The sequence below is a fragment of the Phaenicophaeus curvirostris genome, chromosome 23 (assembly GCF_032191515.1).
Source record: "Phaenicophaeus curvirostris isolate KB17595 chromosome 23, BPBGC_Pcur_1.0, whole genome shotgun sequence".
In the NCBI taxonomy this organism is placed as follows: domain Eukaryota; kingdom Metazoa; phylum Chordata; class Aves; order Cuculiformes; family Cuculidae; genus Phaenicophaeus; species Phaenicophaeus curvirostris.
Window position 1 is genome coordinate 2,881,057 of NC_091414.1, and position 18,667 is coordinate 2,899,723.

The 18,667-nt window shown below is 52.7% G+C and overlaps 1 protein-coding gene across 1 annotated transcript in view; it reads right to left on the bottom strand.

The window, feature by feature from the left end:
• EPHA10 (EPH receptor A10) overlaps positions 1 to 16,613 on the bottom strand; it is a 46,771-nt gene extending 30,158 nt beyond the window's left edge. Inside the window, exons 1-3 of the mRNA XM_069875335.1 lie at positions 16,493 to 16,613; positions 14,272 to 14,336; positions 12,051 to 12,720 (exon numbers count right to left, since the gene is read on the bottom strand). Coding sequence (XP_069731436.1) covers positions 12,051 to 12,720; positions 14,272 to 14,336; positions 16,493 to 16,613 — 856 coding nt within the window. The remainder of the gene's footprint in view (positions 1 to 12,050; positions 12,721 to 14,271; positions 14,337 to 16,492) is intronic.
• Positions 16,614 to 18,667: the final 2,054 nt, after the last annotated feature.

Below are 18,667 nucleotides of genomic sequence, written 5' to 3' on the forward strand. Positions count from 1 at the left end.
AGGACACAGGCTGCGGAGGGTTGATGGTAGTCATTGTTCAAGTGAAGCATGGCCAAGATTTTGCATGCAGCAGTAAAACAAAGTTATTAATCACCCTGGCAGTATTTACCAGCTGGTCAGCAGCCTTTCACGTTGTGCACTTCTCACCCCCATCACTGCAACAGTTGACTACCTCAAACAATTAAGTTAACCTGTGTTTTCTTTTTGAAGGATGGGAACATTAACCACACTGATGAGCAGGAAATTGGGACAGAACGATCATATGATGCTCACAAAGTCATTCAGGACAAAGAGGAGCAAGAACAGGACCTGGGTCTCTGGAGAGCCAGTCAGCACACTGACTGCACAACCAAAGGCAGACGCTGACCCTTCAGCATAGAATCATAGAATCACCAGGTTGGAAAAGACCCATCGGATCATCAAGTCCAACCATTCCCATCAATCACTAAGCCATGTCCCTCAGCACCTCATCCACCCGTCCCTTAAACCCCTCCAAGGAGGTGATTCACAGCTTTCCTCCGCAAACGTCAGTTTACATGCACACAAAGGGGAAAACTGGCTTTTAACCAAGTAAGAGCAAAGATTGAATCCTTTTCCAGCAGCCTCTGAGACAGACGCTGCACCTGCGAGCGTTGTCCCATGGAGCAGTTAAGCTCAATGCAAAGTCTCTGTCCACAGAGCATCTCCCCATCCCTGCAGACCCGTGGCTTCCACATGCAACCTTATCAAGAGCAGGACCAAGCAGCACGACTCCGACTGTAATTACATTGGCAGCAACTCTTCACCTAGGGAAAACAGTCTTTAAAAGAGCAGACAGTGAAGGTGCAATCCTGTAACTCAGCCATTCAAAAGGAAAGTCCCCCTCTGCCACCACCCTGGGGACTGCATGAAGGACCATGTAGGTCCTCCAGGGGAGATGCTGCAGCTGTGGGATGATGGAGACGAGCCATCCATCCTTCTCCAAGCTCGTGCAAGGAGGATCCGGCTGCTCTGCCTCAGCTGCAACACGGTTTGTAACTTCAGCTGCGGGTTTCGACAGAGAAACATGAGCAGAAGGAAGGGAGTGCTCGCTGACTGCCTCAGACACAGCGCAGGGGCCAGAAAAACCAAAAATCCATTTCCTGCAGCTTACGAGTTTCTTCTCATTAAAAAGCATTCCATCATTTTACAGAAAGGAAGGGGCCGAGACCTAAGTAAATACTGAAGCTTAGCATAAAATATTAAGAATGAGCACCGACTGAAGATTAAATACTAGGCTGAAATTGCTTCGTAACATGGGTTTAGGAATAAAGCTACTTAACCCAGACAACTTCATGTTAATGTTAATACAAAAATCAGGCAAAACCCATCAAATGTACTGCCTGCCCATCTCTTATAGCTGGAAAAAATGTGTGTGTGCATGTGTGTGCTCCCTTCTCCGCCTCTCCAGTCATGATGTGCTACACCACAGACTTGCCTGATGATCCCACCATGGGGTGCAGCTCCAGAGGACCCTAAAGACCGTTTCAGGATGGGTTTGCACTTCCCTGGAAAACCTGTTCCAGGGCCTCCCTGCTCTCATCATGAAGAAATTCCTTCTTATGTCTAGTCTAAATCTGCCCCTCTCAAGTTTATCCCCATTGCCCCTCATCCTATCACTCCAAGCCTTTGGAAACAGCCCCTCCCCAGCTTTCTTGTAGCCCCTTCAGGTACTGAAAGGTCGCTATGTGTCAACACAGTTTGTTAAGAGTGACCCAGGGGTTAAAGGGTCCGGAGTGACCCCTCTGCAGGCTCCTCTGGGCACCAGCAGGACAAACGCCTTGCTGGCTGTGGAAGGCATTCACTGTCTCAGTAGCGAGCTCCAGAAATGCCCTCACAGACACACTTTTCCCCCCTTGCCATCTGGTATCATTTTATTCGTGTTGGAGTTTGTCAGTTTGTTTATACCCTCCCCAGCAATTAGCCTTAATGCTTTTGATGGGTTCCATCTCTTTTTTCCCCTCTCCAAACTGCCTCGGGTCAGCTTGTTGACCCACAAACCTTGCAGAAATCTTCAAAGAAAGAAAAAAGCCACCAAGGACACTGCCTGCGTGAGCACTATTGAACTTCTCCACGTTGCTGAACTCCTGCAGATAGTGGAAGAGCCGCGTGCGTACCAGCATGAATCAATAACGCCTGCAGTTTCACCCCAAACGCCTATACAGTCATTTATAATTAACACTACAACTCAGTTGTCTTCCAAAATCAATTCCTTCCCATTTTTTGTCATGAAATTGTATTTGACAAAGTTCATCTGCTCTTAGCGCGTGTTAATTTTCTCTGCTGAGGTAGGCATTCATAAAAATGCCATTTAGGACACGCAGCAGCTAGGGGAAACAAGCAGCCAGCACCAAGGGTTGCTGCAGCGAGAAACACCATAGAACTTCGGGGTCAAGACACTCCAGGAGACCAACAGCCCCTCCTATTGAAGAACAGACTCAGAGCACTGGGACCTTGCATCCAACCTTTCCTTGCAACGGTCAAAGTTGCAATTGCAACCATCAAAATGGGGGGGGGGGAAATACAAGGCAAAACTCTACATCACTCTCACTCAAATCATAGAATCATAGAATAGCTTGGGTAGGAAGGGACTTTAAAGACCATCCAGTTCCACCCCTGCCATGGGCAGGGACACCTCCCACTGGATCAGGGGCTCCAAGCCCCATCCAACCTGGCCTTGAACCCCTCCAGGGATGGGGCAGCCACAACTTCCCTGGAAAACCTGTTCTACTGTCTCACCACTCTCATGGTGAAGAAATTCTTCCTTATATCCAGTCTAAATCTGCCCCTCTCTAGTTCATACCCACTGCCCCTTGTCCTATCACTCCAAGCCTTCGTGAACAGTCCCTCCCCAGCTTTCTTACCCTTTCAGGTACTAGAAGGTCGCTATAAGATCTCCTCAGAGCCTAAAGTCTCAGCTGCCTGGTGTCCACACTGGGGACCATCCCTCCCTCCAACAAGGCAGTTGGGTTTCACTTGGGAACTGTTTGCACACTTCCAGCGGGGCTGGTCTGTGCACCCAGTGCACGCAGGGCATAACTTCAGAGCTCAGAGAACGGATGGATCTGCTCCTGGGAATAACATAACTCAAGGCACACCAAAGGTTCACACGAGCACCTCTGAGCACCAATGGGAAGATGTCCTCTGCTCCTCACACCACCAGCCACCAGTAAACAGCACGTGCCGCACACTGCATCGATATCCATTTTTCCTGTCTCTGTAAACTCACTGTTATCATCGGTCGTATAAAAGATGAAGATGTTCTCAACACATCTCTCACAGGAGCTATTGCTACTGCTGACCCCTCTCAGACCCCGCCGGCACATCCAGCATCCAGCTATCTTAATTCCACTATCGAGCCAAACAAGTCGCTGTTTATTTATTATGTTCCAAATATTTCATCAATGTGTAAGAAGAATCATAGAATTGTTAAGGTTGGAAAAGACCTTTAAGCTTACCCAGTCCAACCACCAGCCCAACACCACCGTGCTGACTAAACCATGTCCCAAAGTGCCACATCCACGTGTTTTTTGAACCCCTCCAGGGATGGGGACCCCACCACTGCCATAGGCAGCCTGGTCCAACAGTTCACCACTCTTTCAGTAAATACGTTTTTCCTAATGTTCAGCCTGAACCTCCCCTGGTGGAGCTTGAGGCCATTCCCTCTCGTCCTGTCCCCTGTCCCTTGGGAGAAGAGCCCAGCTCCCTCCCCTCCACAACCTCCTTTCAGGGAGTTGCAGAGAGCAATGAGGTCTCCCCTCAGCCTCCTCTTCTCCAGGCTAAACACCCCCAGCTCTCTCAGACGCTCCTCTTGTTCTCCAGCCCCCTCACCAGCTTCGTTGCTCTTCTCTGGACTCGCTCCAGAGCCTCAACATCCTTCTTGTGGTGAGGGGCCAGAACTGAACACAGGATTCAAGGAGCGGTCTCTCCAGTGCCGAGTACAGAGGGAGAAGAACCTCCCTGGCCCTGCTGGTCACACCGTTTCTGATCCAAGCCAAGATGCCATTGGCCTTCTTGGCCACCTGGGCCACTGCTGGCTCATGTTCAGTCACTCTCAACCAACACCCCCAGGTCCTTCTCCTCCAGGCAGCTTTCCAGCCAGACTTCTCCTAGCCTGTAGCACTGAGGGACAGAAAGCTCAGCTTCAGAGCAGGCATCCCAGAGGGATGGATGCCAGCAGCACCCACGGACACGGACAAGCTCCCTGAAACCAGACAGGGCACCTTGTGCAAAACACACCAACGGAACGAAGTCCCAGTGGTGCACTGAGCTGGTGAAAGAGCCTTGTCAACAGTTGTCCTCAGGTAATGGAGAGCCTCCTCTCCTCCCCTCACATGCTGGGTTTGCAATCTCGTCTTGTCTTATTGCAACGACTGCAATCAATATTTTGCAGGCAGAAAGCGACGCCGTTACAGAGCCCCACTGAGAGGGAGGGAGAGAAATCGTGTCCAATCCCCGTGCCTGTACAAGGGGGACAAAGTCAGCATGAGGGAGCAATCAATAGGAACAACCGGATCAGGTCCCACCTCCTCTTACACCTTGCCCTGCCAGGATGGGTATTTCAGGCTGCGCCAGTCAAGAGAATTCAAAGGCAGCTTGTTTTCTGCAAGCGTTTTTATTTTAATAACAGTTTTTCAATAACACTTCTCAGCAGCCTACAGTCCAACATGTTCCCAGCATCTCTGAAACCTCTAGGACAACACTACTCTATAATTTTTGCCCTTGTTAAATAATTTGAAGAGCACTGAAATGAAAACCTATGTCCAGAGGCGAGATCTTTGTGTCTCCAACAATGAGCTCTTAATAGCTGAAATTAAATTCAGTGATTCAGTCCAGGCGAAATGAAGTACCCAGGAATACTTAGCAAGATGGTCTTGAAATATCTAAAAGAATGCCAGAATTCAGCACTACGGCAGCGCTGAACAGAACCCCACTGCTATTTTATGCAGGATTGGTCCTCAAGGACACACTGAAGCGGGCACATCCAGCGAGCCAACTGCAATTTAGTGTTGTCTCTTCCAGCTCCCTAATGCATCCACCACATGATTCCCTCCGAAGGACTGACTGACCTGCATCTCCAGCGCGCTGCGCTCCTGCCAAGTGCTTTATCTCACACAAACCCCCTTTAGCCATGGGCAAGATACGCTTGCTGCTGTATTCTAACCAAATAAGCAGCGTGTCCATCGAGCAGCCAGGTATTGATAACCTTAAGCCTGACAAGGATTCCACAAACAAATTGTGATGCCCATAATTTTCTGAGTAGTTTGCTCTAAAATTAAGTGTCATAGAGTAATTTGTGCCTGGCTCTGCCACAATTTCCACAGCTATAATTATTTCAGACGCACTGTAAAACAGCGATATAATATGCAATCCCGAAGAATAAATATCTCTGGGCTTGATCATTACTTCAAAAAGAGGCTGAAGAGAAAGCATATTTAACATGGGTGTTTCGTACGCATGACGGATGGAAAGCAGCATCTACCATACGGCGTTACAGCGACCACAGAGGCGGGAGGAGGCGGATACTCCGAGTTCATTCAGCACAAAGCTCTCTAGGCCTTCAAGTTGTCACTTTGCACAGGTCACAAAGGTGCTCCAGCCAGAACACAAGAGCCAGGAGGAGGAAAGCCAAGCTGTAATTCAGAAATGAATCATAGAATGGTTTGGGCTGGAAGGGACCTTTACAGGTCATCTGGTCCAACCCTCTGCCATAGGCAGGGACACCTCCCACTGGATCAGGGGCTCCAAGCCCCATCCAACCTGGCCTTGAACCCCTCCAGGGATGGGGCAGCCACCCCTGCTCTGGGCAACCTGTTCCAGGGCCTCCCCACCCTCACAGCAAAACATTTCTTCCTAAATTCTCATCTCCATCTTCCCTCTTTCAGCTGACAACCCTTCCCCTTCATCCCATCCCTGCCCTCCCTTATCAAGAGCCCCTCCCCAGCTTTCCCGGAGCCCCTTTTAGTCCTGGAAGCTGCTCTAAGGTCTCCCTGGAGCCTTCTCCAGGCTGAACAACCCCAATTCTCTCAGCCTGCCCTGATATGGGAGGCAACAGGCAAAAATTTACTCCCCCTGCCCCAACCTGATGCGTAGCCCCCGTTTCCCATCTTGCTACCACCCAGTCGTGCCGAGCGCTGCTAAACCTGCACACAAGCGCAGCGTCTGTGCCGGGTGCCGGTGGCCGCATCAGTGATGAAAGCAAAACCTGGCGCTTTGCGCAACTTATAGAATCCCAGGAGGAAAAATAAACTGATTATGCATAATACTCAAGCATCAGTCAGAAGATAAAATAAGCTCCAGAAGCACATACAGGTTCATAAGCTAATGTGTAAAAGATGAAACAAATCAAAAGCCCCAAGCGCTGTACATTTGGATCCATCTTTTTTGTATTTAAACGGAAAAGCAGACCTCAGGCTTTGAGAGGTATCTTTGCACTAAATGACAAAACATTGCAATTTATTATCCTAGATTTCTCTAACTTCCACTCAAACTACTTATTTTCTGCCTAAGGATGCTGTAATGACACGATGTCTTGATGGGACACGCGCAACGCCCAGGAAAGCATCTTCCCAGTACCACTTCCCACTCCTGTCACACACTTGGACTCAGCAGGAGCCATGCAGAGCACACACACACACACTTGACCTCCGAAATCATCATCTTCCAGAAGGAGACAGCCTGCTCAGGAAGTCTCCAGCTCAGATGCTTTCCTTCCTACTTCTCTACTACCAGGCAAACGAAGTGTCCGATTCCCAGAACAGCACGAGGGGCTCAGGTTGGTCCAAAGCATCATGTTTCCAGCCCAGGGGAATCACAGCCTTTGCCCACACCCAGAAACCGCTTCTACACATCCCCAGTGAGACGTAGCTGCAGCACGAGCATCGCTGCCCGCTGGCCCCTCACAGCAGAGAGCTGCTGATGTGCAAGGCAGCCACGCAGCCCTTGAGACTTCCAAGGACGTGAGCCTCGCTCACAGCTCGCTGTCATTGAGAGAAAGATGGTGTCAGGGGCTCTCAGGGCCAGGCCACCGCTCTGGGACTCTTTTTCCCTTTTTTTTCAAGTCGATTTCTGCAATTTGCTGGCAGGAGAAAAGGCACAGTCGCTGCTGGGAGGCACCAGCTCAGCCAGGCAGCGTGGGGCAGGTAGGAGGGGGCTGCTCAGGCAGGAGCTTCCCACTCCCTGGGCCCCCCCAGGACCCTCAGCTTGCACATCACCAGCTCCCAAAGCAGAATCTCAACCCAGAACGCGCAGGCACAGGCTTCTCTGCTGAAGCAGCTGTGGTTTTGTCCACAAACCTTCTACTCAAAACAGGCAGGATGATCTCAAAGCTTTAGCTTATCCGCTTGTTCCCCTGCTATTCAAGAAGCCAAGCACAGGTAAGATAATACCGACTTTCTCAAGGTATCTGCAGCAAGACAATCTGCTCTGAGAGAAGTGTCCTTGCTGCTCCCTGGCACTAGGACAAGGAGTTATAAGCTTAAATGACTGCGAGGGCAATTGGGGTTAGACACGTGGAGAGCGAGGTGCTAGGGCAGGCTTCCCCGGGCAGGCAGCAAAGTCATCGCTGGAGGGCTTGGAAAGGAGGATAAACACCCAGCAGAGCTGATCCCAGCAGCCAAGAACCCCAGGCAGAAGAGAAGGGAGCAGCCCCGCTGCCTTTGCACAGGCACAATTCCATAAGTAATTACAGGGGGGGCTGAAAAGGGGTTGGGAGAACAGCAACAAACCAAGGGTCACATCAGAATCCAGGCTGTGCTGTCACAAATCTTGTCTCCTCATTAAGAGAAACAACTATAAGCTGCCATAAAGGATAATTATACTGCACGCAGTGGTAGATTCATCAGGCAATTATAGCCATTAATAGTGCACCCCAGCCTGATAAGCGGAGAGGACTCACAGTCTGGTGTCCTCCAGCTTTTAGCAGGCCACTGACAAATCCCACAGTGGATCAGAGAAGATATTTCTTGCCTGTGTTGAGCGTGGATTACATGTTGTATCACTGGCAGTCACTATTAACAAAGACCGTTTTCTTCTAATTAGCCTTGACGCGTGCCTTTTATAGAATCACGGAATTGTTGGGTTGGGAAGGGACTTCAAAGCCCACCCAGTTCCAGCCCCCCTGCCACGGGCAGGGACATCATCTCCTGGGAGAGGCTCCCTAGGAACATTTGCCTCCAGTCCCCAGAAAGGAAACTTTGCTACAGCCCAAATTTACGTTTCTGTCAAAGAAGAGTGGCTGACGGCTATTTTTGGAAACTGGTCTCCATCATATTAATTCAACGTCTGGTTGAAGTTGTCTCATTTGCAGCAAATCTGGCTGGTAAATATTAACCTTGGGCTTTGTTGAAATTCTCCTTGCAGATATTACGAGGGATTGGATGGGAAAAAAAAAAAGATGAAGCAGAAAGAGACAACTTTACAGCAAATGTCAGGCAGATCCGCCACATCACAGCTTCATTTACACAAAAGCTATTGCAATGCACCACAAAGTAAATGGCGTGAAGAGGCTACGATTCACGCCTGGTAGAATTAAGGGTAAAAAGGCATCAGCGCTGAGAAACCTACTGAAAATAAAATAAGGATGGACGGGTGATCATCCACAGTGCAAGAGGACTCCTGGCTCGCCTGCTATGCATCTGCTGGGAATAGGTTTTAAAATGAGAGTAAGCGTAGACCAGCTATAGATGTACGTTAGTCAAGAAATGCAGCCTAAATGTATTTACAGCGACAGAACCTCTCCTCTTATTTGAGAGTGGATGTTAAACAGATGCTAAAGCTGCTCGGTTTCACCCTAGAGACGGCTCTACTTCAACCAGCACTGAAATGATTCATCGGAAAGGTGCTGACCCATGGAACCCAGGTACAGAGAATTACAGAATGGTTTCAGTTAGAAAAGACCTTTAAGATCATCAAGTCCAACCATCAATCCAGCCCTGCTAAGTCCACCACTAGACCATGTCCCCAAGTATGACGTCTACTTATCTTTTAAACACCTCCAAGGACGGTGACTCAACCACTTCCCTGGGTGGGCAGCCTCTTCCAATGCTTGACAACCCTTTCAGTAAAGAAATTCCTCCTCACATACAACCTGAATCACCCCTGGCACATCTTGAGGCTGTTCTCCCTTGTCCTGTCACTGGCTAACAGGGAGAAGAGACCAGACCCCACCTCGCTACAACCTCCTTTTGGGTGATGAGGTCTCCCCTCAGTCTCCTTCTCTCCAGACTAAACAACCTCAGCTCCCTCAGCCACTCTTCATAAGGCTCTAAACTTCTCACACTCCAGCATCTCAATGTCCTTCCCGTAGTGAGGGGCCCAAAACTGAACATGGGGGCTTCTTCAGGGAAGGGGTGCGAGACAGAAAGATGAACAGTAAAAAGTCTTGGCTTTCTCACAGCAGTAATTAGCAATGCCGTAAAGCCTATTAGTCTTTCTTTCATCTCTCCTAAATTCACTGTGAGGATACAAATGTTCTCTCAGCGATGATTTCAGCACTTAAATCACAGTTACAGGGCTCCCAGTGTTGTGATTTAGTTCCAACAGCTTCACCAGTTCAGCAGAAACAAAGCTCACTCTTCCTGCAGAGAAGCCCACGCCTCCCACGCCTCGCGGTCGCACCACAGCCAACACCGTAGAGTCAGAGACATAGAATCATTCGGTTGAAAAAGACCTTAGAGATCATTAAGAGCAACCATACCTGTCCACTACTAACCCATATTTTTGAGCAAAGAGACCAGCACCACCCACCTGCGGGCACCAACCCAGCCAAGGGCACAACGGCTGCGAAGGCAGTTGAGTCCCCTTCCCTGGAGGGGTTTAAGGGATGGGTGGATGAGGTGCTGAGGGACATGGGTTAGTGATTGATGGGAATGGTCGGACTCGATGATCCAGTGGGTCTCTTCCAACCTGGTGATTCCATGATTCTATGATTCTATGGTGCCAGATGAGCTGGTGGCTACAGCCTCCACTGGTCCTTATGCCTGGCAAGCAAGGACCCTGGCCCTGGCCAGTCCCAGTAGAGGACAGCACCGTGTGTCCAGCAACCGAACATGACAATGAAGGCAGCACCCAGCCACGAAACAGCCTGCGGAAACTTCTCTTCTGCTGCCCCATTTCCTTTTGATTTAGACCCACATGCTTGGCCCCAAGAACCACCCCAGATCTCCTTCCGCAGGACTGCTCTCCAGCCTCTCACTCTCCAGCCTCTATGTTCATCCACGTCGTGTCCAAGACTCAAAACACATCACTTGCCCTTGTTAAACTTCACACCCTCGGCAATTGCTCCCCGGTTTTCTCAGACCCCTCTTGGTGTCAATAGGGCAACAGCCCCAATCTCCCACCGTATTTACCTGCCTCCAGCTCAAGGCTTTTTGTCCTTGTGGAAGAATTTCCACAGCCTGGGATGCTTTCATCAGAAATCTTTTCAAGTTATTCACTCCGTGCTAAGCTAAAAAAAAACAAACTTTCAACCCTTAAAAAACTCTTTTCTGATATTTGACCAGACATCAGACGCTGCTCCGCAGAGAGAGACTAATGACCTGCTTTCTGGGAGAAGGGGGAAAAACTTAATTATGTCCATTAAATTACTTCAAATATTTTTCCTTAGAGAATATGAATTATTTAAACTCAACACAGAGAAACCTGAAACATTAGCAAAAGCCTTCTGGGACTCGCTATGTAAATTCCCACTCCAAACAGATGGGGAAAGCATGGCGAGCTGCCACGCAGCCACTGAAGCAATGAACAGCGCTGAGATTTCAATTCGATCGCTTTAATAAGGTCCTTCTTAAGGAGGGCACCCAGCGAATAGCCCCTACCTGGAGCATTTGGAAAACCTTCTCACCACCCAGAAGGTGGTGGCACCATTGGCACAATTCATAGAATCATAGAATCACCAGGTTGGAAGAGACCCACCGGATCATCATTCAAATCTGCAAAGCCCCAAGTAGCTCTTGAAGCTCCTGGTTCCTCAGGAAAAGCTCACTCTCCTTCTGCACCATGGACCTTAAACACGAGAACTCCACCTCTTGGGGACTTTTTTAGCTGTTTTTCTCACAATCCATTTTCTACCAGGTGAAACACCAGAGGGTCAAGGTCTGGGACACCAGGTGCAGGTAGTAAAAGGTCTCTTCAGGCATATCTGACTGAAGAAACATCTCGCACACACCCCAGCCGGTGGTCTGAGCTCTCCTCTGCCCCGAGGAGCTTTGCTAACGGGCCACCGCACGTACTGCCAGGTAATAATCGATAGCAAATTACACCTTCTGGAGAAGAAAAGTCCCTGGGTGCTGATGGAGAGAGGAACAGTCATTCCTGGGGTGGGAGATGCACACCAGCAGAGCAGCCTCCGCTCACCCAGGACTTGAGCTGGCACCCAGCTCCATGCAGAGGCAGCTGAGACCACACCGTGCTGGGACCACAGTCCAAAGTGGGAAGACGCCTGCAAGGAGGCTTCAGCCTGGCATCTCTCTCCTTCCCGAGGCTCCCACACTCCAAGAGGAGGAGCACGGCAGCCCGTATCCCACACTCTCAGCATTGATCCCATGCCTGGCTCTCGCTTTGAAAGCGAGATCAAAGTAGTCACAACACCAGGTTCGTTAGAGGGATACCCATTAAGGCAGAGGCTATATCTGTTTTTACAGCTGTCATTAAACATAACCTTGCAAGTCATAAAGTCACCAGATTAAGTTGCGTCTAGAGCATGACAATGGGGCTATTAATGTTCCAGAGTGATTTTATAGTTACGGATGAAGCTGTGGGAATCAGCTCACTGTACTCAGAGCTTTGGTGCATCTGCCCAGCCAGCTCTGGGCTGCAGAGAGGCCACTGGCAACGCGTCCCATTCACCCAACTGCCACCCTTCAAATTAAGGTCTGGCTGTTAGCTGGGGAGCTGCAATCAACTAAAACACACATATTGCTGACAAAAGGGAATTCCAGTGTGCTCAGACTCCAGGCAGACTGGAGCAGTCTGGCAGCAACCCGGACAGACACAGACAAGAGCTGCCAGAGGACACCGACGGCCGCTTTTACCTCTGCAACCTCCATCCTTCTCCTCAAAGCCGGGACCGCACGTGCACTTCCCGATGGGGACCAGCCACTCGCCCTCCGCGCTGCAGTGCATCCGGGGGGGATTATCCACATCCACTTCGGCGTGAGCCACGCAAGCGCCCTTCACTTCCACCAAAGTCGCAAAGGCCGCCTCCGCCACCGTGTCGGGAAACACGGCCAGGTTCTGCACGGTGGCGAGGCACTTCTTGTAATAGACCCGCACGGAGACCAGCGCCACGCAGGCGCCTACATCCTGGAAGCCCAAATGGAAGCCTCTCTTGCTCAGGTGCCCGATCTCCCTCAGCTCGGTGTTCAGCTTCATCTTCCGCTCCCCCAGGTCCCCCTGCGTGAAGCTCTCGTCGGCAGCGATGGTGTCGATCTTGGTGTGCTTGCTCTCGCGGACGCGATGGCCCAGGTCGGAGTCGGACTCGACGTAGTAGAGGTTGAAAGTCTCCTTGCAGGTGCCCGTCACACCAGGGATGCTGTTGCAGTCCCGCAGGGTGAACTTGAGCTCGATGAAGATCCTCTGGCCATCGCGCCGGGCAATCCAGCCCGTCTGCAGCCAATTGTTCTGGTTTGGCTCCATGACATTGCAGACCTGGTACGTGCGTATCGGCTTGTAATTCTCATCCACGCCGCTGATTTCTTCCCACTGAGGAAAGGACACAAAGGGCTGTAACAGCTCAAGAGCTGCCATGAGCAAGAACACACGGGTCAGTATAAATCTCACCACCACAGCCTCTCCACTGACAGCCCTTAGCCCACCAAAACCACGAGCTGCAGAGCTGTGGTAGCACCGTGGTGCTGCTGGACCACTGAGCCTTCTGCAGAGGTGTAAACAGGGAGATGCAACCAGAAAGAAGGTGTTGGCATCAGACCTTCTGAAATGAAGTCTAGTATGAAACCAGACATATCTGCTGAGAAGCCAGAGCCTTTCTCTCCCACACCCCCTCGGATATTCCATCCCTGGGAAGGTGCGTCTGGACAGCGTTACCACGTAGCATACCCAGAGAAGTCAAAGATCAGAGAATCACAGGCTTACAGAATGGTTTGGGTGGGAAGGGACCTCAAAGCCCATCCAGTCCCACCCCTGCCACGGGCAGGGACACCTCCCACTGGATCAGGGGCTCCAAGCCCCATCCAACCTGGCCTTGAACCCCTCCAGGGATGGGGCAGCCACCCCTGCTCTGGGCAACCTGGGCCAGGGCCTCCCCACCCTCACAGCAAAACATTTCTGCCTAAAATCTCATCCCAATCTCCCCTCTTGCAGCTGAAAACTGTTCCCCTTTGTCCCATCCCTGCCCTCCCTGACCAAGAGCCCCTCCCCAGCTTCCCTGGAGCCCCTTTCAGCACTAGAAGCTGCTCTAAAGTCTCCCCAGAGCCTAAGATGCCTAAGGAGATGTGACACCAGTCACACCATCATGCCAGGACAAATATCCTCGTGAAGCAGCTTCTGCATCAGGAGAAGTTTTAGCTGGAACAGGACAAATGCTCTGACTGCAAGTGGAACGGTATTTCCCCAAAATTACCAGCAGAGATTCTGATTAGTGAAATGATGATTCAACCCACGCAGCCTCAAGGATGACCTGGCAGCTTCCCAAAGCAATTCTTTCTGGGGGTAAATTTATGCAAGATTGCCAAATGTACCCAAAACAGAGTTTCTTCTGCAGACAACAGCTGGGCAAAGCAGATGACTCCAGGATCTATCAATATTCCTTCTGAACACTTTGTTTCCATTCTCGAAAATGAACCCAAAGCAGCAAGAAATACAATTCTGCTAACGTATTCTTCTGAAAGCAGCTATGTACTGATGCTGGCAGCAAAGCAAGGACCCAATCAAGGAAGCCCTACGAGATACAGAGCTCCTGATGGTCCCAGTCCAACCACAGCCCTCTTCCAAGAGCTGCACCAGTCCCTGTAAACTACAACACAAAGCCTTTACCACCTGGTGTTCATTTACTTCGTACAGGAGCGTAAAATTCATTTGGATGAGGCGTTCCACGTTGGTCCTACAGCTCACAGAACCAGTACTTCACTTCTTGCTCCACTCCCCTGGATCCCCAGTGCTGATCAACACAGCTGCCCACATGCCAGAGCTCAAGGAGACCCCATGGCTGCCAAACCCATCCACCAGCTTCACGTTTGGTCTTCAAGTACTGCCCAGCACCAAGAGGCAGCGGGACAGTCCCACCTCCACACTTACCCCGTTCGATGGGTGTGAGGTCCAGCCCAGTTCTGCTTGCGATTCCTTCGAGTCCAGCAGGACAACTGCAGGGAAGACAGCACATTAGGAAGCAAACTGAGCTCAGCACCGTGCCACGCGCCCACCTGGATGGTGGCTCAGGTCCCAGAGCATGGGGAGCAGCTCCCATTGTGCCTCCACTGGGCGTCATGTGAGCACAGAGCGTGGTACAAAGCAAGACTCCCGCTGCAGAGTTCCAGGCTGCACACCCACAGCAGACCTCATAGTTCCACAATTAGCACCCTAACCTAACAAGGACAATGTCCCAAGGAAGGCTGCGGTCCTTCCCTGCAGGACAACCCCTCCAACACCACCAGCCAATGCTGCAACCACGCCTGTAGCATCAGTATCTCCGGGAACGGAACAGCACTGTTTGAAACAAGCCTTGCCTTAAAAGACCACGTCCCTTTTCCACAACACAGCTCACTCCCTCTTTGACAAGGAAGAGGGATTCTCCCAAAATCCACAGCCTCGCCATCCTTCCACAGGCAGCGAGCGGAGGCAACCCTGAACCGGCAAGTTGTCTCTTCTCAGCTTCACCACCCCAGGACACATCCTTGGCCGATCCCTTCACAAACCAGGACGCTTTCCCCGGTGCAGGGATGGGGAAACCAAACCATCACCCCCAGCACGGCCAGGCTCCCGCTGGCCAGCCCAGTGCCCGGTACCCAGTACTGGCAGCACCATGTGGGCACCGGGCACCACAGGAGTTCGTCCCTCCAAGCAATCACGGGGATCAGGATGCTGGAGTCCCCTCGCCTCAGGACTGACCCAGCCACCCCATGAGGGCCCACGGAGCCCTGTCACACTCCTCCTGAGGGTCTCTGCTGCCCCAGAGACAGCAGCACCAGGAGAGAAAGGAATGGAGAACTCACCTAGAGCAGAGCCACTGGTACAAGAACCAACCTGCCAGTATGGGACTCAATCGGCTGGTACGGGAGAGAACAGGCTCATAACGGAACCGACCCACAGGTACGGGAGCAGAGCTGCCAGTACAAGACCTGATCAGCCCATACAAGACCCAATCAGCCCATATGGGACCTGATTAGCCCGTATGGGACCCAATCAGCCCGTAACAGAAGCGACCTACGGGTATGGGAGCAGAGCTGCCAATATAAGACTCGATCAGCTGGTATGAGACCCGACCCACCCATACGGGACTCAATGAGCCTGTAAAGGACTCAATCAGCCCGTATGGGACCAGCCATGCCCTTAATGGGTCCAGCCTGTGGGTATGGGAGCAGAGCTACCAATATAAGACCTGATCAGCCGGTATGAGAGCTGAGCTGCCTGTATGGGACCCGATCAGCCACTACGGGAGCAAACACACCGATACGAGAGCAAACACACTGATACGGGTCCGGATCAGCCCGTACGGGACCCGATCTGCTAGCACAGGAGCGGAGCTGCCAGTACAAGACCCAGTCCACCACTATGGGACCGAACACACCGGTACGGGAGCGGAGCTGGTAATACAAGACCTGATCCGCCGGTACGGGAGAGAATACCCTGGTACAGGAGAGAAGATGCCGGTATGGGACCTGATCCGTCCGTACGGGAGAGAACACGCCGGTACGGGAGAGAAGATGCCAGTATGGGACACGATCCGCTGGTACGGGAGAGAACACGCCGGTACGGGAGAGAACACCCCAGTAGGGGAGAGAAGATGCTGGTACGGGAGAGAACATCCCGGTAGGGGACAGAAGATGCCGGTATGGGACCTGATCCGTCTGTACGGGAGAGAAGATGCCGGTACGGGACCTGATCCACCGGTACGGGAGAGAAGATGCCGGTACGGGAGAGAACATCCCGGTAGGGTACAGAAGATGCCGGTATGGGACCCGATCCGTCTGTACGGGAGAGAAGATGCCGGTACGGGACCTAATCCGTCTGTACGGGAGAGAACACGCCGGTACGGGACCTGATCCACCGGTACGGAGAGAGAACACGCCGGTACGGGAGAGAAGATGCCGGTACGGGACCCGATCCGCCCGTACGGGAGCGCAACCGCTAGTACAAGACCCGACCCGCCGGTTACGGGTCCCGCCCCGCCGGTAGAGCCGAAAACACGCCGGTCCGGGAGCGATGCGGCCGGTCCGGGACCCGTTGCGCCGCTCCAGCCTCTCCCGGTGCCGCGCGGCGCATCCCTCCCCGGTCCCCGCATCCCGGGGTAGGGGCTCACCCTGCTCGGCGGCGGCGCGGGGCAGCACCGGCAGCAGCACCGGCAGCAGCACCGGCAGCAGCAGCAGCAGCGGCGGCAGCAGCGCCCCGGGGAAGCCGCCGCCGCCGCCCGCGGTCGCCATGGCTCCGCCGGCCCCGCCGATCGCCGCCAGCCCCGAGCCCCGAGCCGCCGCCGCTCCGGCCGCCGCCGCCCGGCCCGGCCCCGCTCCGCCAATCGCCGGCGCCGGGGAGAGGCCGCCGGGCCGCTCGGCCAATCCGCCACGAGGGGCGGGCCCAGCGGCTCCGTTCACTCTGAAGCCGAGTGATTCCCCTCCGGCCGGGGCGCCTCGGGGTGGGCACTGCCGGCTGGGGGAGGGTGGGTGGACTCGTAGAATCACAGAGTCACCAGGTTGGAAAAGACCCACCGGATCATCGAGTCCAACCATCCCCATCAATCACTAACCCATGGCCCTCAGCACCTCGTCCACCCGCCCCTTAAACCCCTCCAGGGAAGGTGACTCAACCCCCTCCCTGGGCAGCCTCTGCCAGTGCCCGATGACACTTTCCGTGAAAAATTTCATCCTAATGTCCAGCCTGAACCTCCCCTGGTGGAGCTTGAGGCCATTCCCTCTCGTCCTGTCCCCTGTCCCTTGGGAGAAGAGCCCAGCTCCCTCCTCTCCACAACCTCCTTTCAGGGAGTTGGAGAGAGCAATGAGGTCTCCCCTCAGCCTCCTCTTCTCCAGGCTAAACACCCCCAGCTCTCTCAGCCGCTGTGTCCAGCTCAACAATCTAAGAGGTCTTCTCCAACCTAGCGATTCCATGGCTAGCCTCTCTACGGAAGCCAAGGGATCACTGGGGCACCCGCAACTGTTGTTGGTCATAGAATCATGGAATGGTTTGGGTGGGAAGGGACCTTAAAACCATTTCCAAACCCCTGCCACGGGCAGGGACACCTCCCACTGGATCAGGGGCTCCAAGCCCCATCCAACCTGGCCTTGAACCCCTCCAGGGATGGGGCAGCCACCCCTGCTCTGGGCAACCTGGGCCAGGGCCTCCCCACCCTCACAGCAAAACATTTCTTCCTAAGATCTCATCTCAATCTCCCCTCTTGCAGCTGAAAACTATTCCTCCTCATCCTGTCCCTGCCCTCCCTGATCAAGAGCCCCTCCCCAGCTTTCCCGGAGCCCCTTTTAGTCCTGGAAGCTGCTCTAAGATCTCCCCGCAGCCTTCTCTTCTCCAGGCTGAACAACCCCAACTCCCTCAGCCTGTCCTTGGATGGGAGGTGCTCCAGCACTTGCATCATCTCCATGGCCTCCTCAATGTCCCTGTCCATGGCAGAGGGGTTGGAACTGGATGGGCTTTAAGGTCCCTTCCCATCCAAACGATTCTACAGCACAGGGAAGGGCTTTCTTCATCTGGATCGTGCCTGACCTCCACCGGGTGAAAGCACAGAGTGAAGAGGCTGCAGGGAGGCTGCCAGGTCTGGGGGAAGCAACTCGCGTGACGCCGAGCCCCCAGCCTCCTCTCATGGGGGAGGAACTCGGCGAGCTTTGATGATGGCTAATTGTAGGTGTTGCAGGTCGCTGCGATTTTTAGTCAGGCTGAAACAGCCCACAGGTTCCCACCTGACGGCTGACACCGCGACGCCAAAGCTTGCTTGTGTAGCAACGCTGCTGCCTGTGGGATGTTCCCTTCGCTGTAATTATGTGCTGTCAAATGTAAAACATCGCAAGCCTGGAATACAAATACTGAGTCTCCATCTAATGCAGCCAGGCTGGGCTATAGCACCCCACACACAGCACCTGTGGCTACGGCAATGAGATCACAGGTCACACCCTAGACACAGCCCCAAATCCCCACCGAGGGGCTCCCGTAGCCCTCATCCTTGCTTTTAGATCCCTGTTTAGGGAGGTGAGGGAGCACACAGAGCTGAGGGCTGCAGGAGAAGAGCCTGTGCCTATAATTTAACACCTTTCGGTGCTGGGCACTGAAGTCTGGATGCTGCATCGCCTCCCACATGCAGAAGTTTACTGGAGCAGAGCTCCTACCGACACCTGCTGCCAATCAGACTCCAATTTGCACACTGCATAATAAGATTAATTAGATATGGTGATTGCAGTTCATTTGCCTTGTGCCCCAGCTTCCAAATGCTCTCTTCCTGAAGTCAATAAGACAACCCATGTGAATACATTTAACC